At 51.2% G+C, this 23,146-nt stretch overlaps 3 protein-coding genes across 9 annotated transcripts in view; 2 read left to right on the top strand and 1 right to left on the bottom strand.

The window, feature by feature from the left end:
• Positions 1-4,587, top strand: part of LOC120900418 — a 29,296-nt gene extending 24,709 nt beyond the window's left edge. For both annotated transcript variants that reach the window (XM_040307389.1, XM_040307388.1), the window contains exons 4-7: positions 1,002-2,362; positions 2,433-2,936; positions 3,002-3,330; positions 3,389-4,587. In XM_040307389.1, the coding sequence (XP_040163323.1) occupies positions 1,002-2,362; positions 2,433-2,936; positions 3,002-3,330; positions 3,389-4,270 (3,076 nt within the window). In that variant the 3' untranslated portion in view covers positions 4,271-4,587. The remainder of the gene's footprint in view (positions 1-1,001; positions 2,363-2,432; positions 2,937-3,001; positions 3,331-3,388) is intronic.
• LOC120900417 (endoribonuclease Dicer) lies at positions 4,545-10,982 on the bottom strand. The gene is made up of 7 exons (XM_040307387.1): positions 10,540-10,982; positions 10,106-10,441; positions 9,357-10,017; positions 8,944-9,290; positions 8,625-8,879; positions 8,118-8,565; positions 4,545-8,042 (listed from the first exon to the last, which is right to left on the bottom strand). The coding sequence occupies exons 1-7, from the start codon at positions 10,549-10,551 to the stop codon at positions 5,023-5,025; spliced, it is 5,079 nt and encodes a 1,692-aa protein (XP_040163321.1). The 5' UTR covers positions 10,552-10,982; the 3' UTR covers positions 4,545-5,022.
• A 500-nt stretch (positions 10,983-11,482) lies between these two features.
• Positions 11,483-21,849, top strand: LOC120905154 (vang-like protein 1). 6 transcript variants are annotated; one of them, XM_040315981.1, is made up of 2 exons: positions 11,483-11,645; positions 17,900-21,849. In XM_040315981.1, exon 2 carries the CDS (start codon positions 18,053-18,055, stop codon positions 19,832-19,834), a length of 1,782 nt encoding a protein of 593 aa, XP_040171915.1. In that variant the 5' UTR covers positions 11,483-11,645; positions 17,900-18,052; the 3' UTR covers positions 19,835-21,849. The 6 variants fall into 6 exon arrangements, with proteins under 6 accessions (XP_040171915.1, XP_040171911.1, XP_040171910.1 ...); XM_040315977.1 differs by having other exon boundaries at positions 11,483-11,872; XM_040315976.1 differs by having other exon boundaries at positions 11,483-12,044.
• The last annotated feature ends 1,297 nt before the right edge of the window (positions 21,850-23,146 follow it).

Below are 23,146 nucleotides of genomic sequence, written 5' to 3'. Positions count from 1 at the left end.
AACAAAAATCTGTTTGCTCTCACTCAGGATGACTTTGCGCAAAGTCCACCATGTGTTGTTGTCGGTGGGAGGTGTGTGAATTCGGCAGATTCCGAAAGAGCATATTGGGAATTAGCATATGCGTCACTCTTGATGTGGGTCAATACAAGCTTGCGAAATAGTTCATACAATTTCCAAAAATAATTCCGACAAAACCAAATCCGGAAATCTGATTTATGAAGCTTTATTCTTACATGTATTAATGAATCTACAACTAGACATTTTGGCCTCTGCATTGCACTTCATTAGATCAGTTTGAATCAATTTTGAAATAGTCCATATCAGAATCGGTTTTGCTGTGATTCTTGTCTTGTTTCACTGTTAATTAACTGTTTTTTGTGAATTTGGGACTATCGGCCTTATTTCGACCGAAGATCACATGTACTCGTGAGATCTATAATGTAAATGTTGGTGCTCCCGAGAATCCCAAGATATTCTTAAATATTCAGAGATTCACGAATTCTTCTCGAAAGATTCTTGAAGCACAATACTAGTCCTTACCCTTTAGCCATAGGTACGGAGGATTCATTTTATTCCCCGCACTGTAGAGCCGTAGTGTGCGATGTCCGTTGCCGTGGCAACCACTTTCAACAAACTTCCTACAACGGCAGGCACAGCCACACTGGGAGTTTTGCTACTGCACCTGGGGAGGAGCATATTGATATTTTCCCAGCCATGCAATGCACGTAGGCCGTGACGACGTGGCATAGAGTGCACGGCACACGTTCTCTAGGTTCGTTCTCGGGCAGCAGACTTGACCTAGTCCTTGACATTGGTGTTGGGTCGCTGGAGGAGTACCAGAGCAGCAGCCGAAACGAAGAAGTTGCCAAGATGTTTTACAACAGTGGTGCAAAAGATGCCGTATTTTCGCTCTCCTTTTCCGATGTGTAACAGAGACCGTTTCGATGTGATGGTGATATGATTGAAGCGACTAACTTCCCCCTTTTTCTTGTTATTCATAGGACTTGCCGAACGTTGGAACAACCGGTCGATGGATCAACTGAGACAGGGTCTGCTCCATTCTCACGCGGTGTTGATGTGCGAGATGAAAATGCCTCTATCGGCAGCAGTGCGCAGCCAATCCGCTCCTCATCCAACGGCCGAAGACAGCGCAACTCCTCGGAAGTGCAACAGCGCAGCGCCTCCACCACGACTCAGGCCGCCGAACCGGCCACTGCCTCAACCGCACCGACTGCCGGCGGCGGCAACAACAACGAAAACGACGAGTCCGACACGGAAGCAAGCCCACAGCGGAGCAGCAGCCGGCGCAGTGACGGCCGACCGAAGGCACGCTGGCCACACGCCATCTCGCGCTCGCTAGCCACCACCTTCTGCACCCTCGGACTGTTTAACATCTCACGCTTTGCCGTGTTTAGCGTCCATTTCGGTGCTAATTTTGTGGTGCAGTTTCTACTCTTCTCGCTCCTGTTCGGCATCCCGATGCTGTGGCTGCAGATGGTGCTGGGTGCGCGCATCCGAGGCGGCCCTGTTACGATGTGGCGCATCAGCCCGATCTGCAAGGGGATCGGGATAGCGCTGCTGCTTGCCCAGACCCTCATTGCGCTGTACTCGGCCATTTCGCTTGCCTGGGTGCTGGTGTACTTTCGGGATGCGTTCATCATGCGCAACGAGAAGTACCGCTGGCAGGAACCGTTCGAGGCGTACCACAGTGGACGGGACAATCAATCCTACCGGCTGCCGGATACGGTGGCGGACTACTTCAACGGCGTCGTACTGCAGCGCTACTATCTCGCCCATCAGGCAGTGTCCAGCTCCCTGCCGACCGGATACGGTGGGCGCAATCTACCACCCGTCTCACAGTCGACCTCTCGTACCAGCGGCATCGGAGCGATACGCTTTCAGCTCGCGTTCAATCTGGCCATCATCTGGACGTTCGTGTTTGTGGCACTGTGCCGCGGCATTCGCTCACTGGGGAAGATCACCATCGGCGTGTTTGTTGGCGCGTTTGCGGCACTTACCGCCGTTTGTGCCAAGTTCCTCACGTTCATCGACTACGACAGCGTGCAGAACATCTTCCCGGCAACGGATTGGCAGGACTTCTTTCTGAACTCGCGCAGCTGGACCAGCGCGGCACAGGAAACGTTCCTAACGTGGGGCCTGCTCGGGGTGTCGATCTACGCACTGAACTGTCGCAGCAATCGGAAGGGAAGCTGCAATGTGCGGACACGCCGGGAGCTGCGGCGTGATGCGTTTCTGGTCGCGTTCATTACGCTCACCGTGCTGATACTTGCCGCCGTCCTTGGTAGTGCTTGTGTGCAGATTCTCAACAGTCGCGGTTACTACTACTTGCCTGGGTCTTATGGTAATGTAGAACTATTTTTGCCTCTCTTAAACTTCAATCTAATGATGTTTTTTTGTCTCTCGCTCTCCAGAAAACCTAGGCACAAACGTGTTCCTGCGGCCGGCTAATCAACCACTACCGCCACAACACGCGACCATGCCCAATCGGTGGCTGCTTCGCTACTCGACCGTGGTAGGTGAAAGCTTCAAGCGATCGTACGCCGATCCGAGTCGTGAGTCAGGCTACCAGGCACTGCGGCTTGTGACCGAGCTGCTACCCGCCGCTCTTGCCGCCGCCACACCGGAACACATTGCCCCGATCTGGGGCATGATCGGGTATCTAGCGCTCGTACTGTTCGGGCTGGGACAGCTGTGCGTGATGTGGAAACCGATCGCCGGTGCTATCGGTGACGCACCATCCTCCATCCTGCTGAGCTGCGTCACGGGCCTACTGCTCGGGATGCCCCTGGCAACGGAAGGTGGCATCCATATTGTGCACTATCTCGACACGATCCTCGGTGCTGCCTGGTGGCTACTGCTGCTCTGGATCGGTCACATTCTGGCACTGTTTCTCGTGCGCGGTCGTCCTTTCACAAGTGAGTCGTCCCCTCTCACTTGCCTCTTCCGAACAAACTAACATCTCTCCTCCCTCGCCCAACAGGTGACATTCTAGTCAACGATCTGCAGATGCTGCAATCGTTTTCGGCCTTCGTGGCGTTCGCGTGGAACTTCCTCATCCCGATCGGGCTCATCTTTCTGTGCATCCTCCAGTACCGGCTGTCGAACAGTGCGGCCCTCTTCAACTGGTCCTCCGCATCGACGGTGGCGGCCGCCGCATCGACATCGGCCACGGGCGCCAGCAACTACTGGCCGCTGTGGGCTCGCCAGGTCGGTGGGTTCGTGCAGGTCAGCTTTCTCCTTCTGGTGCCGGTCGTCATGGTGATCCAAATCTATCGCTACCTTTGCCGCGGTCCGCCCGACATATTGGACGTAAGTTTGGGCCGGAATGGGAAGCGAAAATTAGCCTAAACCCCATTTTCTTTTGCAGCGTGTGGATTTACTGCTGCGACCAGCGATATATGGCGACACCGGCAACTCGCTCCGTATGATGCAGACGCGCCGGGCGGCTGTATCGTCGCCGCTGCAACGCACGCGCAACGGTGGCGCTGCTGGCGGCCGGGACAGCTCCGAACCGACCATCACCATCTCGATGGATTCCCGCTCGGTGCGGGATGCGGATGACGCTCCGCCTAAGTACACACCGCCACCCTCCTACACCACAGCGACCGGGGCGCGCATTGCCAAGCTGCTGCGCAATAGCATACGCCGCAGTGTGCGCCGTCTGATGGGCGAAACGAGCGGCAGTGCACCGTCCGTACGGCAACGTACCGCCCTACCGCAAACGGCCCCTGACAGTCTCGGGGCGAACCCGTCCACGGGCGATGAACTGCCGCCGCCCGACTACTGTTCCGCTTTGCAGCAATTCGGTGGTCCGTGCGCCATGCCAATGGCTGGACTCGAGCTAACGAACCACCATCCGTCGGCGGTGGCACCGCGCATCCTCTACAACTCGGCCACGCTGGGCAGTGGCCGCCGGTACCGTTCGCTCAATGCAGCGGGCGAACCGACAGCCGCACAGCCAACATCATCATACCCGCCAAGCTTTACCGCGTCCGACGTGCGGCAGGTTCTGCGCCCAGGCACGACCACCACCGTTGCACCAACGTCCGCGAACGGCGGCGCAGGCTTCACGCAAACACTGCGCAACACGCTGCTGCGCCGTGGCCACTCGATGGAGAATCTGGTGCTGGCGGCGGCCCCGCTCGGCGACTCGAGCATCATCACACTGCACGGGGAGGACGATGACGACGAGCATCACGGATACGGCGGTGACAATAACGGATCGACGGGACGGGATTCGGTGATATAGAAGCAGAAAGACCTCATCGAGGGAGGAGGGGGCTCAAAATAGTAATCACAAACTAACGTATAGGCACCTGTTTAAGAGGCGAGATTATAGATTACTTAGCATCTTGTAGATGGTAGTTATAGTAAGCTCAACGATAACGATTTCGGAACGATAATTCCCATATTCCGCACTGCTGCTGCTGCTAGCTGCAATCATTGATTCTAGGAGTATCGGCTTTGCTCTAGGGTACAACCACTTCGTTTGTACACGACACGACGCTGTGAGGAGTTTTTTCTCTTTAATAAAAACAAATCGTTTATTTATTGGTTCCATTTAAATGTAAGCTTTGACAGGGCTTGTTCTATGTTTATAACAATAATGGAAGAAATTAGAGAAACATTTGCTCGTTGCACTGCGGGTAATCCGTCGACAGCAAAAAGAGACAACTAACGCAAATCCTAAAGCTACTAGGATACTAATACGATTACTTAACGCTTACAGCATGTGACATTACATCCCACACAAAGGCATACAATCGAAACTGGACATTGCAGGACATCCTGAGATGCTACAGGACATTAGGACGCGACACAAAGCATACATATTAAAACCAGCCGCGCTAAGGTAACTTAGCTTAACATGCTGCACCCTCAATCCCAATACTAGTAACAGCTTCCCTTCCCATCTCAGTCAGCATAAGGCAATAACGTTGGGAGGTTGCTTTCCTGCAATCCTCCTCAAATGTCTCTCAATCTCTCTCCCTCTCTCCCTTACTACATAATCTTGCTGAGAGCAATCTTGGCGGCGGCACGCTTAGCGTCGTCCTTGTTTTTGCCGAACCCGTACACCGTCTGGCGCTGGGAGCGGTGCGTGTACGACAGCTTCACATACACCACCTCCTCCTCCACGAACGGGGCACTAAAGTGGGGGCTCGCCTCCGGATGCTCGTACAGCTGGCGCACCACCTGGATCGGTGTTTTGCGCGTAAAGTCCGCAATCTCGTCGCGCAACAGCCGGAAGCACACCTCCCAGGTGGCGACCAGATCGTTCCCACTGTCGAGATAGATCGCCCCGATCAGTGCCTCCAGCACGTCGCCCAGCACCTTCGGCACGTCCACGTACTCCGCCATCGGTGTGTCGGACTCCTCGGTCAGCAGGCGCACCCAGTTGCTGCCCTGGTTCCGGTGGCACCGGTGCACCGCCACAAACTTCCCGATCGCATCCGTCAGCATGGGCGACTGGGAGAGGATGTGCCGGTGCAGCTCGTTGCGCACGAGCACGCACGCCAGATTGACGTTGTTCACCAGCGCCGAGCGCAGATCGGTCAGCTGGCCGGGCGACATCGACGGGTTGCGCTCGTAGATGTACATCGACACGAGAAAGTCCAGCACGGCGTCGCCGAGAAACTCGAGCTGCTGGTAGGAACCGGTCAGGCTGTTGGACATGTACGACGTGTGCGTGAACGCTTGCAGCAGGTAGGTGCGATTGCGGAACCGGTACCCGAGCGTCGCCTCGATCCGCTCCGGATTGCACAGCAGCTGGTCGACCTTGTGCCGCACCGGGAAGTAGTCACCGATCGGGAAGGTGGTCGTGCGCAGCAGCATCGGCACGTCCGCACCCTTCGGGATGATGCCCAGGTGGGAGAGGAAGCGGAACGACCGCTCGTACCCGACCGTCTTGACGCACACGCCGAGCAGGGCTTCGGTCACGTCCGCCACCACCTTGTCCCGGATCTGCACCTGCTGCAGCACGGTGTGCAGGGTCGACTGGGACGGTGCGGGCGCCTGCTCGATCAGCGGCAGGAACTTGTCCACCGTGGCCTGCGCTACCACGCCCGACTGTATCTCCTCCTCGGTGAGCTTCAGATTGTAGAGCAGCGCGGGCGACTCGTTCGCGTCGACCATCGCCCGCCGAACGGCGCCCGGTACGGTGGACAGCGGTGGCACCCAGTCGTTCTTCGGGTCGAACGGATGCGCCTTAATCTTGCCCGGCAGCCCGTACCCCATCGCACAGTACAGCAGGTTGCGGTTGCTCACCATCCGGCCCTTGCACGTGGTCAGGTAGCCCTCGTGCCAGCTGGTGTGGCGGAACAGAATGTACACCGAGACGGCAAACTTGAGGAACGCGTCGCCGAGCACCTCGAACCGCTCGAGATTGAACACGTCGGCGGACGATTTGGTGGTGAGCGCTTGCAGCAGGTCCGACTGCTGCAGTGCCACGTTCGCCGTGTTGTCCATCGTCAGCCGGAGCATCGCAATCTGCGCGACCGGCCCGTGGCCGTCCTCGAGCGCGGGCAAAGCTTTCACGGGCGATGCCTCCGCCTCGTTCTTATTCATGTTCAGGTTCGCCAGCATACGGTCGATGTTGGTCTCCGTCACCGATCGGTTCACGTTGGTCACGATCGTTACCGCCTGCTGCTCGTACTTTTTCACGAAGCTCGCGTAGTAGTCTATGTCGATCTTGCTCACCGTGTCCCAGTTGCGCTCCAAATCCTTCGGCTGCTCGTTTTCCTCCCACGGGTACTGGACCCGATCGGCCAGCGAGATCGAATCGCTGTGGATTTGGTTCAGCACCTGCAGCAGCTGCTTTCCGCTGGGCTGCTTTGGATCCACCGCCGGACGGCATGCCACCTGCATAGAGCGTGCGCCCTCCTCATCGCTATCCTTTTCCTCCTCATCCTCATCCTCGTCCTCCTCGTCGTCGTCGTCTTCCCCGCCGTACAGTGCAGTCGACTTTTGGTGCTCGATCGAGAGCACCCGGTCAATGATAACGTCCTCGACCCGCTCGCAATGCTCGCTGCCTACCTGCGCGTTCCGGGCCAAATCCACCCGTATGCCCTCCGCCAGCAGCAGATAGTGCACGCGGTGCAGCGCGCTCGGCAGCAGCGTCGCCTTCAGCCAGTAGTCCGCCGGAAACTCGAAGTTGTGCACCAGCTCCGGTATCAGTATCTCCTGGAACTCCCAGTAGCGCGAGCGGGTCGATGCCCCACCGTCCGCTTCGGCGCCCGGGTGCAGCCGGTTCAGGCTGGTTGTAATGCCCTTCACCTCGATCAGGAACTGGTCCTCGTGCCGCACGACCACCTGGTGGTGTTCCTGCGCAAAGTACTGCTCGTACGAGTCGTACTTGGCGTTCGGGAAGGGGCTGGTCGGGCGCAGATCGTCCCGCACGCGCACCACCACGTAGTTCTGGTCCGGATCGTTCTTGTACCACGGGTGGACGACGCGCAGCAGATACTGCTCCGTCTCGAACCGCAGGTGCTGCCGGGCGCGGGTGCTCGTTTCCGCCGCCGGCCGCAGGTACGGGAACTTGCTCACCAGCTCCCAGTCGATGGACTGCGAGCGCAGCATCGGCACGATCAGAAAGCCGTTCTCCTCCGGCAGCGCGTCCAGCACGGTGAACGGTTTCCACACCTTGAGCAGATCGCGGAACAGCAGCAGATGGAAGCGCTTCAGCCGCTGCAGCTCGCCCGAGTCGGGCGCCAGCGTAATGCACACCGGTTCCGGCACAATCTCGACGCCGATCGCACCGAGCGTCACGAACAGCTTCATGCGCGCCAGCCGCGGGAGCCGTTTGCGCGTCAGGATGCCGAAATTGTTCGCGCTGCTGTACAGCTCCTGAAAAATGCGCACGTTTTCCAGATGCGTGTTGGCGTCAAAGTGGGCGCGCATGCGAACGATGTACACGTAGCACTGCTCGCCGTCCGCTTGCGGGGTGCAGCCGACCGTTTCCTCCGGATAGACGATCTTGTGCCCGCGCACGTACTTCATCGTTCCTGCCTGCTTGGGATTCGGTTCTGTTTTTGCAAAAAAGGAACGACAATTGGGTCAATGCAAAGCTACAAGACTCATGACTTCCACCACCGACTTACCATCCGACATCTTGCGCCAATGCTTGAAGTACTGTTCGCTCAGCTCTTCCACCTTATCCTTGGTCGCGATCGGCAACAGATACATGTTCAGCTCGCCCACCTCAAACAGCCGCTTGCACGCGTTGAATGCAGCCGACTGCTTGGCCAGCTTCAGGTTCTTCATCGTCTGCCCGTGGATCACTTCGCGGACCGTCGACTGCAGCGGCAGCTTCACCGTCACGATGATCTCCGTCGGCGAACGGTCAATGCGCTCCCAGGTGACGTTGCTGCCGGTGAACAGATCGCGCGGCATGCTCATGCAGTACCGGTTCAGCAGCTGGATCGCCGACAGTGCGTCCAGCTTCGCCTTGAACGGTGTGTAGAACGGAGGTATCAGATCGTCCAGCAGCTCCTTCCGCACATCATTCTCCAGCGGCTCGGGCCGGTTAATTGTCTTGCCGACCAGTTCCTGCGCGAACGGTGTAACATGTGCGATCAAAGTAGGCGAGTGGAATCGTCTCGACTTACCTCCTTTAACCGGGTTTCGATGTCGCGGTACAGCTTCATGCGCTTTGCAAACTGCTGCAAATCGGCGGCCGGGGCCATCATCAGATAGGTGCTGGTTTTCATCCGCGCCCGGCCCTTTGACTGCATGAACGAGGCGTACGATAACGGTGCATCATACATGATGACCATGTTGCACATCTGCAGATCGATGCCCTCCTCCAGCACGTTCGTCGCGCACAGCACGTTGATCTTGCGCTTGCGGAAGTTCTCGATGACCTGTGCGACCGCGAAAAAGTGTATTAGAACCATGACAGCACGCTAACCCATCACTCACACTTACCCGACGGTCCTCCTTGACTACGAGTATGGCATCGATCGACTCCTCCAGCGCTGCGTTCGCGCCGACAATAAAGTCTGGCTTTACGATGGGTTCGACCAGCTCGTCTTCGTTGTCCCGTTTCGATAGACAGTGAAAGTAAATGCGGATCAGATGATAGAGCACCTTGGCGGTGAAGCGCCGCTTCACAAACACCAGCGCCTGTTTGTTCTGGTCCTCCGCGGTGCGATAGGAATCTTCCAGGTATTTCAGCAGCTTGCGGGCTTGGTCCGACGAGAAGCTAAGTATCTGGTGCGTCCCTCGCAGCCCGCTCATGGCCTCGACCAGCTCGTGCCGGATCGATTCGCAGACTGCATTGAAATGAGGAACAAAACCACTTAACCCTCTACTCTTACCACCAGCCAGCCATTACTTACAGGAAATGGCCGAACGGTACACCTGGCGCGCCTTGTCGCAGGGCGACTGCCGCTTGCTCACTTCCAGCTGCACAATCACCGCCAGTATGGCGAGCGAACCCGCGTACATGCCGTGCTCCTCGAGCTGGTGCTTAAACTCGGTCAGCGCCCGCTTCACCTCCTTCAGCGGCTTGCAAAACGACTTCTGCAGCGTCCGGGCCGACTGTGTCGAGTACTCGGGCAGATACACCTGCAGCAGCCATTCGACGAACGCGTCGATCCGCGGCCACATTTCCTTAACCAGCGGCAGCAGATGGACCGCCGGCTTGCTGTACGTAACGAGCACCTCGTTCGGGTTGGTGGAAAAGCTGGCCACCGTTGCGTAATCGTCGTAGTTGGCCACCGTGGCAATGGTGGAGCTGAACGTGTTTTCCAACCGTTCCAGCTCATCCGGCACTTGGGAGGCCATCTTCAGCTCCTTGAACAGCAGCGTGCCGGACAGGCCCAGTACGCGCGGCCGCTCGCTCGCCGGCGCCGCCACTATTTCCTTCATGATCGCGTGCATCGGATGCTGCCCGACCGCCCGGTGACATTCGTCGAACACGATCAGATTGATGTTGGCCGGCGACATGTAGCCGTGGCGCAGCACGTCCAGCAAGATTTGGGCCGTGCAGATAATTACCTATGGGGGAGGGGGATTTTGGAAAAAAAAACGTATGAAACGCTTTCGCTTAGTAATCCACAGGGTTTTCCGCTGCTTTCCAACGTACCTGGCCTTCGCTAAACTCCTCATGCCAGCGGTCGCTCTTCCACGCGTCCACGTTCACCTCGCTCGTGTACAGCCGCACGTTGAAGGGCATGTGCCTGGCGAAGAACTGGGCCTGCTGCTTCGCCAGCGCCACCGTGTTGACGAGAAAGAAGGTGCGCTTGCCCCCCTCGTGGACCGTGTTCCGCAGCTGGTGGCTGATCTCCTTCATCACCATCAGCGCGATGTACGTTTTGCCGGAGCCGGTCGGCAGGAAGATGATCGTGTTTTTGGCCAGACATATCTCCTTCATCTGCACCTGATAGTTCCGGGGTGCGAAATCCTCCATCGGTTCTTTGTTCTGAGAAGAAGAGAAGGTTTCACGGTTTAGATTAACAGCACCACACTCCACTAACTACGCCAAAATGCTTATCGCGCAAGGTTTTACTTTGTACTTACTTCTGGCAACATTGTAAGCGGGGTGTGGAGAACAGTTGCATCAGCTATTTATCACTCATCGAATGCGTTCCGCTTGATTCCGCCGGCCTGCTCTGCTCTAAACCTAAACAAACGCAACTCAACAGCTCTGTGACGTCATCAGTTCGGTGTCAGCATCAAAACTTTTATTCGAATGTACACTTTGCCGGGAGGATATAAGTTAAGCAAACGCTTTTTCTTCAAACAATTACTTCTCACACGTAGTACAACGCTCTTTAAGTAAAGTACTCGTAATATTAATGCAAGAACTAGAACACGGACACGGACACGGAACGGCACATCCAAATACAAACGAGCAACTGTCAAGCTAAAGTGCAAAATTGTTTGAGGGCCGATTGGCTCGAGGAGAATCGGGCGTGTACACACCTATTTGTTTGAACCAAAATGAATTATTCTAGAATTTATCCATTATTATAAAATATCAACGAAACAGTTAAATTTGTTTGAAACTGAACAAAATACAGCGTGCACAAGGACCGTAAAGATATCAGGTCAAGTTATAAGCCCGTTTTGACAGCTAGGTGGAAGAAGAATCGACGAAGAAAACTGACAGTTAGTTTTCCGCTTTTGACGAACGCTTCAAGTTCTCGAAGAAAAATTTCCATTTTAAATCACGGACTGTGTTCTAATAAACTAAAATATTCACCCAAATTGATCTCCACCAAATATTGACCATGCAAAACGTAAACAATCCATCAATACATATACAAGCGGAAAACCATCTGTCAAAATCGGAGCCCAGGGGGGGGATCGCCAAAAGCGCTATAACTACACCTCATTATACATTCCACCTTGAGCGTGCGGCTACAACCAAAAATTTGGTTATTTGGGAACGCTTCGGTGATTGCCATCCAGTTTGACGTTCAACAACCCGACGTCACACAACCTGCCATGTACCAACCTGATCCGGCGTCAACTGCTGGGCTGGCGTTTCAGTGGCGTTTCTCGGGCACTTGCTGTTCATTCCAACCTAAACGACTTCCACCATTTTCCTGCCGAGTTTCGAGATGAATGAAGCTGGCGAGCATTCCACTGTTCAATTCTAGCCAGGAAAGTGGACGTGCACGGTACATATTTCCGTGCGGTTCCGACAATCGCAACCGAACCGAGTGTGTGCCTTTTCGTGACGATTTTTTGCACCCTTTTGCGTGTGTGAGTGAGTGTATGTGCGCAGGGGGGCAGGTACAGAAGTCATTCAACCTGAAACAAAATCGATGCACCGCCGCCGCCGTCGCCGTCGCTGCGTTGTGCAATTTTTGTTGTAGCTTTCAGTGTGTTGTGTGTGTGCGTGCGTGTACGTATGTTTTCCGGAAAGAGGAAAAGAATTTAAAGTTAATACTGGCCCACAAGTTGCTGGAGTCTTGATGGGTGAAGTGAAAATAGCGTGCGGAAATTAGTGAATCGGAGGAGACGCGTTAGCCCATTCACCTGTGCCTGCAATTCTATTCCCTGTGCATTCCACACGGGTGCGTTTGTATGTGTGTGTATTTGTGTCGTTTTTCGTTATTCTACCGATTTGATTGCGAAAAAAGAAGTGAAAAGTGTTCTCCGGAAAGAGGGAAAAACCCCACAACAGTGACCGACATACATATTTATGCGACAGTGTGCCCTGTTGTCCCTTCCCCAGTTCGGGTGTTAGCAGCACCATCATCATCATCAGCAGTGTAATTTTCTCGCGGCGGTAGAACGAAAAGAAGGGTGAAGGGCGAGAGCGCTAAATAGCTAACTGTAAGGGCCGGTTTCTTCATTTGTTTCGCCCGTCGTCACCAACACTAGCGCATCGGCGAAGGCGCGTTGTACGCGAACGTGCAACCGGGTGACGCGAGTATGGAACGTCGTGTTTTGTTGCGCTGGTGTCGTTACGCAGGATAATAAAAGTCTTCCGTTGGCGTCTAGTACCAAAAGAGTCTTTTCTATTCGTAAGAGTTTAAAAATTTAAACCGTTTTCGGTAGTCCACGTGTGCGGCGGACGTTTCGGTTGCTAGGGGCAACAACTTCTTCTTCTTCAGTTTGTCGAGGTCGTTTGACGGTTCGGAACTGAAATCCAGCTTCCTGGGCCCTTCAGTACTAGTCCGCTATTGTGTTAAACACAACCTCTGTTGTTTTTGGACGGCATCAAAGGCCATATGTCCTCTTTCTATATGTGATTTGTTTTCTGAAGTTTTGTGTGTGTTGTCAGTTTATGTTGTTAGGTTAAGTACTTCGTCGGTTTATTATGTCATGTAGTTTAAGCGAGACGTTTCAGAAGGATATTCGGTTAGTTTTTATAAATTTTATCACCATTTTCATTTTCTTTTTATCTTTCGTCTTCCAGGCCTTGATGAAGTTTTGTTCATTTATTTTTAACTGGTCTTCTCGTTCCATGTCGAGTTTGTGGCAATAGAAGACTCTGTGACTCGCTGTGTCCTCTACGTTACAAATTGCACATGTTCCTCTGTCTATGAGCTTCATTTTGTGTAGCCAGAAATTCCCATAATCATGGCCTGCTATTAATCTATTTAGTGTTTTGATGTCCTTTGCTGGGATTTTTAGTTTATAGTGCCACATTTTATTTTCTATTGAGCTTTGGTATCTAGCAAATTTTTTCCCTTTGCTTCGGCATAGTTCAGTGTACCATGTATTAGTCTCGTGGTTAGCTCTCTGTTGGAATAAATTAATAGCATCTTTTAATCTTAATTTGTTATTTATCACAGTTTGTTTACTAAGACTATCTTTGGCTAATTGGTCGGCAATTTCATTTCCAGCTATTCCGACATGGCTTGGGATCCATTGGATTATTGCTCGAGTGACTTCACAGTTATGTAGTATTCTCCCGAGGAGTTCGTCTACTCGGTTTTCTTCTTTGGCTGTATTTAGTGTTTGGCATGCTGATAGACTGTCTGTGTAAATGGCAATATTATTCCATCGTTTTTTCGTCGACATCTCGAGTGCCAGGTCTATTGCGTAGAGTTCTGTAGTGCTTATGGATGTTGGGTGTTGGAGTTTCTTTGATATTTTGAGTTCTTCAATCTGAGTTTTTACATAAATTCCTATGCCACAATTTTCATCTTTTTTGCTGCCGTCTGTATATATTTTTATGCCCTGATGTGAGTTGATGATTTGCATGCTTGTTTGGTAAAGGACTGTTATGTTTAAATTGTGTTTGTTGGTGTCAATGCCTGGGATGATCGTGTTAATATTGATGTTTTCGGAAGTGGATTTTGAGTGGTTGAAATCATACTTAGTTATGTTGTTGAAGATGAGTTTGTCAGTTATGTATGTTTTTTCTTGAGCGGTTAGATTTCTTGATGTGGTTGGGAGTGGCTGAGATGTTGTGGTGAAAAAGGAATGTGCTATTGCTTTGCATAGTTGTTTTTGCATAAGAAGTTTAGATCGTATGTGGAAGGGCATTTCTGCTGCTATGGCGTGGAGTGTGTTGATCGGAGTAGTTTTTGTGCAGCCTGTAATTTTCCTGAGTGACTGGTTAATTATTGTGCTCATGGTGTTGAGTTTGTTCTTGTTGGCATTGCTACTTAGAGTTATCCCGTATTCCAGGGTACCCCTCACAAGAGCTTGGTGTAGTTGTTTAGCTTTTTCTGGATTTATGTGGTTGGATTTGTTGCATACGGCTTTAATGAAATTCATTTTTTTCTGGGCTTTGTTGATTTGGTTGTTAATATGGGAGTGGAATTTTAATCTGTTGTCAATTTCTATGCCTAGGAAGTGGTGGGAGTTGACTTGTTCAAGGGGAGTTCCGTTTAGTGCTATTGTTGTGTGAGTGTAGTTTTTGGAAAATGTCATGAGTTTTGTTTTTGCTACGTTTATTTCAAGTTGAAGGGAAGATAGTGTGTTTGCCAATTGGTTCAGGGCCCGTTGTGTTTTTGTTTGAGCTGCTGGAGAGGTGATTGCACTTCCAATTAATGCGAAATCGTCTGCATATTGGATTATTTTTACATTATATCGGTTTAGTTCGTGACATCCACTTGTATACAGGTTGAAAAGCAGTGGTGAAAGTACGTCCCCTTGGGGCAACCCGTTAGTTATCCTTCTCTTAATCGATTTACCTTCAGCAGCGATCTCTACCAGTCGGTTTGAGAGGAATCCTTCTATCCATCTGATATCTTCGTGTGGTATCATTTTTCCGGAGAGGATTTTTGTTAAAAGGCCAACATTCACACTATTGTAGGCGTTTTTAATGTCAATAAAAACTACTGTAGTGTGTTTGTTTTTTCTTATGTTATTTTTTAAAATGTTGGAGAGTGAATCAACTGCGGAGGTTGTGGGACGGTTTTTCCTAAATCCGAAGGATGTGCTGGGGAGGATGTCAAACTTATCTACGATGTGGTTAATGTTGTGTAAGATGGCCGTGTTTGCCACTTTCGTTATAGTAGGAAGCAAAGCTATGGGTCTGTGATTTGCTGCTAGACTGAGATCCTTGCCGGGTTTTCCAATTGCTACGATTTTTATTCTTCTAAGCTTTTTTTCCACGACTCCTCTTTTGTACATGTCATTGATGTTTCCGATTATGGCTTTGGTGTTTTCGCTGCTTAGTAGTTTCAATGTTTTGTACGATATTTTGTCAATACCAGGAGCAGAATTCTTTTTTGAGTTTAGGATATTTTGCCATCTGTTGTAGTCAATTAGATTTTTATCGCTTATGAATCGGGGTCTTGTTTCATTTTTTTTTTGGTTTGATGAACCGAAATGAATTTTTAAGAACTCTTTTGCTAGGGATTCATCTGTGGCAATCTTGTTTGTTCTGGCAGGTTTATCTTTGAACATTCCCAAAAGAGTCCAAAGGTCATCCATAGAGGATTGAGAATCAATCAAGTCAAGTTTTTCCTCGATTCGTTTGGTTTTTGATTTTTGTTTTGCGAATCGAAATTTGGCTGATTCTTTCTTGTACTTGATTTGGTTTTCGATCGTCCGATTTTGGTTATAGTCTGTTCTAGCTCTGCATTTCTCTTCCCATGCTTTTTGAACGATATCATTCCACCATGATTTTGGGGTAAACGGGGTCTTGATTTTGTTTCTTAAAATAATTTTATTGATATCTTTGGTAATTGAGTTGATGTCAGAATTGTTATTGTATGGTAGGCTAGATATTTCTTCGTCTATTTTTTTCTTATTATAAACTGTGATTTTTTGTGGGGGAGGTTTGAATAGGTTAAAATTGGTGAATATAACCCGATGTCCACTATTGCCGATGTGTATGTCTGAAACGTTCCTTTGAATATGTGGGGTTATAGCTAGAGAGGTGATTGTCAAATCTATTGCTGAGTTACTTTTGTTTGGGTCTGGGTTAATGAAAGTCTGTTCACAGTTATTTATCACAGTTAGATTGTTTTCGTTAATCTCATGTAAAAGGATGTTTCCTTTTCCGTCACACGTCTGATTTCCCCATTCAGAGTGATGAGAGTTAAAATCACCCATAATTATTAATTTGTTATATTTCGCCAAGCTTGTGATGCTAAGGGTTAGTAAGCTGCGGAATGTTGCGATTGGTGTGTTGGGTTTAACGTACACCGAAGCGATTACTAAGCCTGCTTGCTTTATACGAGCGGCTACTATCTGTATGTATGGGTTAGGGGGAATCACTTTGAGTTTTTCTGTGTTTAGCTCTGTGCGTATTAATATTGCCGCTCCTCCGTAACCATCTTCTCTATTGTCCGATATTAGTTCATAGTGTGGGATGTTTATTTTCCCTATGGCTTTATCATCCAACCATGTCTCCTGCAGGCAGGCTACATCGATCTTTCTTTTTATTAGCAATTCTCTAATTTCTTCTTTGTTGGCTCTTAGTCCCTGTATGTTAGCTTGTAATAACGAGAACATGAGACCAAATGTTTAAGTGTGGTTGTGGATGCCTTGTGAGTGGTATTTAGTATAGAATTTTGAATTTATCGTATTCTGATGTGTTATCTTCTTGTGTATTAGTAATTATGTATTCCTCCACCATCATAGTGGGGGTTTTAGGTGTTTCATTAGTAACTTCTATGTATATAGAATCTGGTGATTCAGGTGAACTGATCGTTAGTGTGTCGCTTCTTGTGGGTGTGTTTGTTTGTTCGTTGAGTGTAATCGGTTGATCGATTACGGTTTTCTGTTTATGTGTTTCTCTTGGAGTGGTGGGTTCGGCTGTGTGTGTTTTGTTATTTTCTGTGGTGTTTGTGTTGTTTGTATCATTGGTGGTATTTCGTGAATTTGTTTCTTCTGTCGAGTTTGTACTTACGCTTTTTGTTGCTGATTTTGTTCTTTGTGCATAGGATATGTCTGATGTGTAGATTTTAGGGATTTCGGGACACTGTCGTCTACGTATACGTTTTGCTTCTCCGTATGTTATTTTGTTCACTGTGCGTATTTTACTGATCTCCATTTCGTCACAAAAAACAGGGCAGTTCCTGTCTAGCGTATTGTGGGCATCTCCACATGACACGCATTTTGTTCTTACGCATGACTCTTTGTGCTCCAGTTCACTGCAGTTTGCACATATTTTATCGCGCTGGCAAGATTTTTTTGTATGACCGAGTCTCATGCAGGTGGTGCACCGCATGGGTCTCGGAATGTAGAGTTCCACTTTCAGTGGATACAGTCCGAAATCGACTGTACGTGGGATTCTTCCTGTTTTGAAGGTGACGATTGCTGTGCGAGTATTGGTTAACACATTATTTATCTTTCTTTTTAAGATAATCACCTCTGTTGCCTTCTGTGCTTGAAGTCCGTCCAATATTTCCCCTTCCGTAAGGAATTCGATATCGGGGCATCGAATCACTCCTTTGCTACAATTTAAGGTGGGGTGTTCTAGCGTTTGAACCTGGATCTCTCCTCTGTGATCGGGGATCGATTTTATTTTTTTAATCTTATCTGCTTGTTTCTGGTTGGCCACCTTGATCAGTAGCTTCCCGTCTTTCAAGCGACTGACCAGCATTGGCTTTCCGGAGATCGCATTTTCAATTACCTTTGAGATCAAAAACGGGCTAACTCGGCTTAGATCTCTATCTCGGGTTGTGGATTCCATCACCATGAATACTTCATCCTCCATGATTTCTTTCTCAAATCCTAGGATTTTATTCTTTTTCCCCATTTTCCTTTTAGGTTCGCTTTGGAACTCTAAAATGTCGTAGTAGTTCCCGAGGGGAATGCCCCCCCCTGGGTCCTGGACCCCCATTTTCCACTAGTCACTAACGCACTCTACTTCCACTCCTCCTTTCTTATCCTTTTTTTTTGAAAATACCCTTGTCTTGGTAAGAAACTTTATAATTGATTTTCCTTCTTCACTCTCTTCTCGCTATGCTTGTTGTTGGTCAACCGCTGCTTCGAAAAAACCGTCGTTACTCTTCAGTGTCACACTGTCGAATCCTAGGGGCAACAACAATCCGTGTATACAACTGTGTGCCACACATTTGCCCCATTTGCTAATGACGACAGTAGCAGCAGCAACACCAGCAGCACCAACCATCACCACCATCATCACCACCTCACCACGGTCGTCTCGATGGGCACGATGATGGAAACGGAATCGGTCAAGTCGGAACCGGGCAGCAAAAGCAGACGATCGCGCACATCGCAAAACCACCAGCAGCAGCAGCCACCGTCACAGCAGCAGCACAGTACGCTCGGTTCGCACCGGACGCGCCATTCGCACCGGAGCAGCAGCAACAACCATTCGCGCAGCGGCAGCAACAACAAGCGCCCCGACATGGCCCCGTTCCAGACGAGCGTCAACCTGGGCGACGACGGGCGGGACGGGCAGGAGATCATCGAGGTGTCGATCCTGCCGCAGGACGAGACGTGGGGCGACAACACGACCGCCATCACGGGCAACACGTCCGAGCAGAGCATCTCGATGGAGGACGTCAGCTACTTCCAGATGGCGGACGACCGGGGGGTCGGCTTCGCCTGCCAGCGCTACCTCGAGCGGGGGCTGGCGGTGATGCTGTGCGCGGTCGCGTTCGTGAGCCCGCTGGCCATGGTCGTGCTGCCGCGCGTCGGCTTCTTTCCGGCCGCGTTCGAAAGCCTGGACCTGTCGCAGAACGAGCGGCTGCGGCTGCTGGCCTGCAATGCGGAGTGCAAGGGCATGCTGGTGTCGCTGGCCGCCCGGTTGCTGCTGCTCGCGATCGGGCTGTGGGCGCTGTTTCTCCGCCAGCCGGCCGCCATCATGCCGCGCATCTTTCTGTTCCGCTCGTGCGCCCTGCTGCTGGTGCTGATCTCCTCCTTCGCCTACTGGCTGTTCTACATCGTGCAGGTGACCGAGGGCGCCCGGGCGATCGTGTCCGGCTCGTCCGTGGTCGACTACCGAACGCTGGTCGCGTACGCCACCAGCTTCTGCGACACGCTGCTGTTCGTGCACTACGTGGCGGTGGTGCTGCTCGAAATCCGCCACCTGCAGCCGCTCTACCACGTGAAGGTGATCCGCAGTCCGGACGGCGAGTCGCACAGCTACAGCATCGGGCAACTCAGCATCCAGCGGGCGGCCGTGTGGGTGCTGCAGCGATACTACACCGAGTTCAGCATCTACAACCCGTACCTGGAGCGGCTGCCCGTCTCGAAAGCGCAGCGGAAGGCGGCCGCCGTCTCCTCCTTCAAGTACTACGACGTGGACGGGGCGACGCCGGCCCAGCAGCAGAGCCAATCGCGCGCCGTGCTGGCGGCCCACGCCCGTCGCCGCGATTCCTCCCACAACGAGCGCTTCTACGAGGAGCACGAGTACGAGCGGCGGGTGAAAAAGCGCCGCGCCCGGCTGGTCACCGCGGCCGAGGAAGCGTTCACGCACATCAAGCGCATGCAGCAGCCTTCCTCCCCGCAGCAGCAGCAGCACGATCAGCAAGGTGATGGTAGTGGGGCGGCCCCGCCCGCCATCCCACTCGACCCGCAGGAAGCGGCCCAAGCGATCTTCCCCTCGATGGCGCGCGCGCTGCAGAAGTATCTGCGCGTCACCCGCCAGCAGCCGCGCCACACGGTCGAATCGATCCTGAAGCATCTGGCGCACTGTCTCAAGCACGACATGTCGCCGCGTGCCTTCCTCGAGCCGTACCTGGTCGAGGCGCCGGTCCTGCAGAACGACAAGGAGCGCCGCACCAACCACAACTGGGCGCTGATCTGCGACGAGCTACTGTCCCGGCCGCTCTCCGACGGCTGCACCTTCCAGCTGATCCAGAACGACGTCTCGCTGACGGTTTCGATCCACCGGATACCGCACTTCACCGTCAGCGAGGAGGTGGTCGACCCGAAGTCGAACAAGTTCGTGCTGAAGCTCAACTCCGAGACGAGCGTGTGACCGCGTGCGGTGCGCAACCGGAAAGGCGGGGCCGCACCGCCAGTGGCCGACCAGTGGCAGCGGGCCGAGATTTTGCAGCAGCTGAACCATCTGCTCGTTACTGGCAAGCGTCGCAATCGGAAGATTCAGGACCGGTTGGTTTGAATTGGGGACGCGCGCGTGAGTGTATGATTTAAGTTAGCACAAAAGGACACAACTCTTGGCGGATATTGTGTAATGCGGTAAGAGAAGCTAGTTTTTTAGGCAGCTTGGTCCATCCCGTTCAGTTTTGACTCGCCAAAGAGCAGTAGATAGGGTAGCACGCGTCGCAGGGAATCGGAAGCCTCAAGCATCAAGCAAAAGGGAACAACAAGGGAGCGCTGCCCCACATATCCAAGACACACATTAGCTTTTAATGATAGGAACTTTGTCTCTATCGCTCTCTTCCTCTCCTTTACACAGAACAGAAACACGCACTCCCGTTGGTGTGCAGAGAAACGGAATTCAGCATGGAAAGAGACCCCCCGAAGGGATACGGTCCGCGCCACCCAGGGTGGCTAATGACGACCGTTGGGGTTGGTGTTGGTGGCTTTTGCCTTTCTGGACGACACGTTTAATGAAGACACACACTCTGGTAGAAGTGGACGATCTCTTACGGTGGTGCGCGCACAAACGCAACCTAACCCAAGAATCATTCCGTCGATCGAACTCTCAAACGAACGTTTCTGAGTGTACCCCTTGAGTTTAATTCGTTTTTGATCGTAACGAGCCCTGCTTTTTATTGCTCCCGGGAATATTTGTTCGACGCATTGGGAATGGCACAGCCATGAGAGCCGCATGATGGCACACAACAGTGTGTGTCTGTTTGTCGTTCGTTTCGTTGTTGTTTATTGGAAAACAATCGACTTCCTCCTCGGCGGAAACACGACGTCAACGAAGCATCTTTTGTCGTTAAAAAGCATCCAGCCCCTTTCCATCCGCCGTCTTAATTATTCGCCAGAGCTCTTTCTGCTAGACAGTGTGCTTTCGTCTCGTTGCTTCTTGTGGCAACATTGATGGCTTCTCAATCTTCCCACCGAATCCAACAACACGATGGCTGCTTTTCACCATTTCTTTCCCATCAATTTCCCGGCCAAACTGTGAATCGAGGGAGAGAGACACACACACAGGTGTTTTCTCGCGAGATAGTGTAGCCCTCAGACCTTCGCACAAGCGCTTCTTTGTAGAGGTTTTTTGAATCGAATGGCAACCGGGACGAATCGAATTTGTTGCTACCATACAGACAACAGCACAGCCGTGTGTTCTTCGACTCACGATTCTGTGAAGAATTTAAAGGAAGAAGCGATTCGAATCAAATTCAGCCTGCGGACGGGAAACAACGAGTACAATCGAGTGTGGAAAATTGGATTCGCGCGCGCATCCTTTTGCTTCCATCAATCAGCACACGATCGGCCCGGGTTGGTCTGTGAAATTAGGCTGTACGGTATTTATGGGATGATGTTGCTCTATCGCGCCTCTAGCAGGAATTCCATCATCTTGGGAGCTCGCCTAAAAGCTTCCACCTGAAATTAGCGATGCAAATCGTGTGTCTTAGAAGAACGTATGCTTGTTGCTGCCTCTTGTCCCCGCCGGTTGGGTCGCTTGGCAAATTAATATGTAACGCTCGTTCAAGACATACATTCCTTGTTTTGTCATCTCGAACAATGTTTCTTCGGTGCTACGTGTGTGCCGTCAGGAAGTTTTGCTAGGCGGCGCAAATCGTCCACTATAATGTGTCGCGTAGTATTTTTTTTATTTTTGGGAACGATCATCACGCAGCAGCACCAGCACCAGTAGATGGAAATCAAATGGTAGGCGCAATCCAAGATCAAAGCAAAAAGCCCGCGGCCACAATCGCAAATCGCCCATTCCTCTTAGGTGGAAGTAAGAGGGGATAGTTTCTGCGGCTTTTTGGACCGCTCATGTGTGTGTGTGTGTGTGAAGAGGGTGAATAAATTGGACCGATCGGAAGGGTGAAGATGGTCAGTGCAGTACAAGCGACGCTGTCTCCCGCGTGTGGTACGTTAAAAGGGAGGGGCAAAACAGAAGGGAAAAAAACGATAGAGAGCGCTGAAAACTATTAGTAAGATTTGCATATCATTTACTAATCAAATCATAATCCCACCAGCTAATAATAATCGTACGGTATGGCAGCGCGGTTTCTCTCCGCGGTGCCTTCTGATGCCGCTGGGGCCTGCGACATGCCGGTGGATTATTATTTCAGTTCCCAGCCGTTGGGTTTTTTTGTGTGATACAGTATGGAAAAAACGGCCGCAGGGGGAAAAATCCTGCTTTGAACTAAAGATAGCGATCGGTAAGGGAAATGTACTTGCATTTTGATCCGGACAGCTACTGCAATTAATGGCTAAGCCGGATGTGGAATAGTAACAGCTAGATAAGCCCGTCAATGAGAGCCACTTTCACTGCCGGCTAATAAGTAGTTCCTTAAATATTGTATTTTTTATTGATTTTTGCTATTCAAGCCCGCTTCGGGGGCATGTTTTTGTGCTTCACAATACAGGGTTTCCCACGATTTATTGGTCAGTTCCCATGATTTTTTGGTGCGTTCCCACGATTTTTTGGTCGTATCCCATAGATTTTTGGTTCGTTCCCATAATTTATTGGTATTTTCCGATTGGATATCAATACAATTGCACCAACAAATTCTGGGAAACGACCAAAAAACCGTGGGAACGCACCAAACAAACATGGGAACCCACCAAAAATTGATGGGAACCAACCAATAAATCGTGGGAAACCCTGTAACGCCATTACTCTTCCCTGTAATAAGCAACCACAAGCACACAGCAGAAAACAGCAGAAAAAGAAGGCCAAAGTATCGCTTCTCGATTAAAGAATGGCGAAAATTAAATTAACTCGGGATCGTCACCTTTTGCGGGTCGGCCGGTCGCCCTCTGTGTGAACCCCAAAAGCTTGTCTCCTCCCTGTGTGGAGGATAATTTGATGATCCCGGGAGCAAGCACACAACACATCGAAAAGGGTTTTGGTTTTTGTGGTTTTTGTTAATTTTATCTTGTTCCCAGCGATTCCCGTCGTCGCTCCGTGACACTTTGGAGGTTTCTTCTTTGCAGGCCTCCGCTGTATGTTGGAATGTGGCTTCAAGTTCAAGCCCGTACCGGAAGCAATCCAAAAGCGATGATGCGCTTCACCATTATGGTCGGTTCGATTATGGGTCATCATTGTTTGGTGAATGATTGTGTCCCTTTCTTTTGAAAAGCCCAAACACACATATTCGGATTTAACATTCTAATATCCAGTTGAAAGTATTTTGTT

This window comes from Anopheles arabiensis, chromosome 3 (genome assembly GCF_016920715.1).
Source record: "Anopheles arabiensis isolate DONGOLA chromosome 3, AaraD3, whole genome shotgun sequence".
In the NCBI taxonomy this organism is placed as follows: Eukaryota; Metazoa; Arthropoda; class Insecta; order Diptera; family Culicidae; genus Anopheles; species Anopheles arabiensis.
This window is presented reverse-complemented; position numbering and strand designations above follow the sequence as displayed.

Excerpts from the sequence above, each read along its gene's own strand:
- LOC120900417 (XM_040307387.1), bottom strand. Across the intron at positions 10,018-10,105 it reads AGGAGTTTAGCGAAGGCCAG|GTAATTATCTGCACGGCCCA; the intron begins GTACGTTGGAAA and ends CCTCCCCCATAG. Across the intron at positions 8,880-8,943 it reads TAGTCAAGGAGGACCGTCGG|GTCATCGAGAACTTCCGCAA; the intron begins GTAAGTGTGAGT and ends GCGGTCGCACAG.
- LOC120905154 (XM_040315981.1), top strand. The coding sequence starts at position 18,053 with ATGGGCACGATGATGGAAACGGAATCGGTCAAGTCGGAACCGGGCAGC.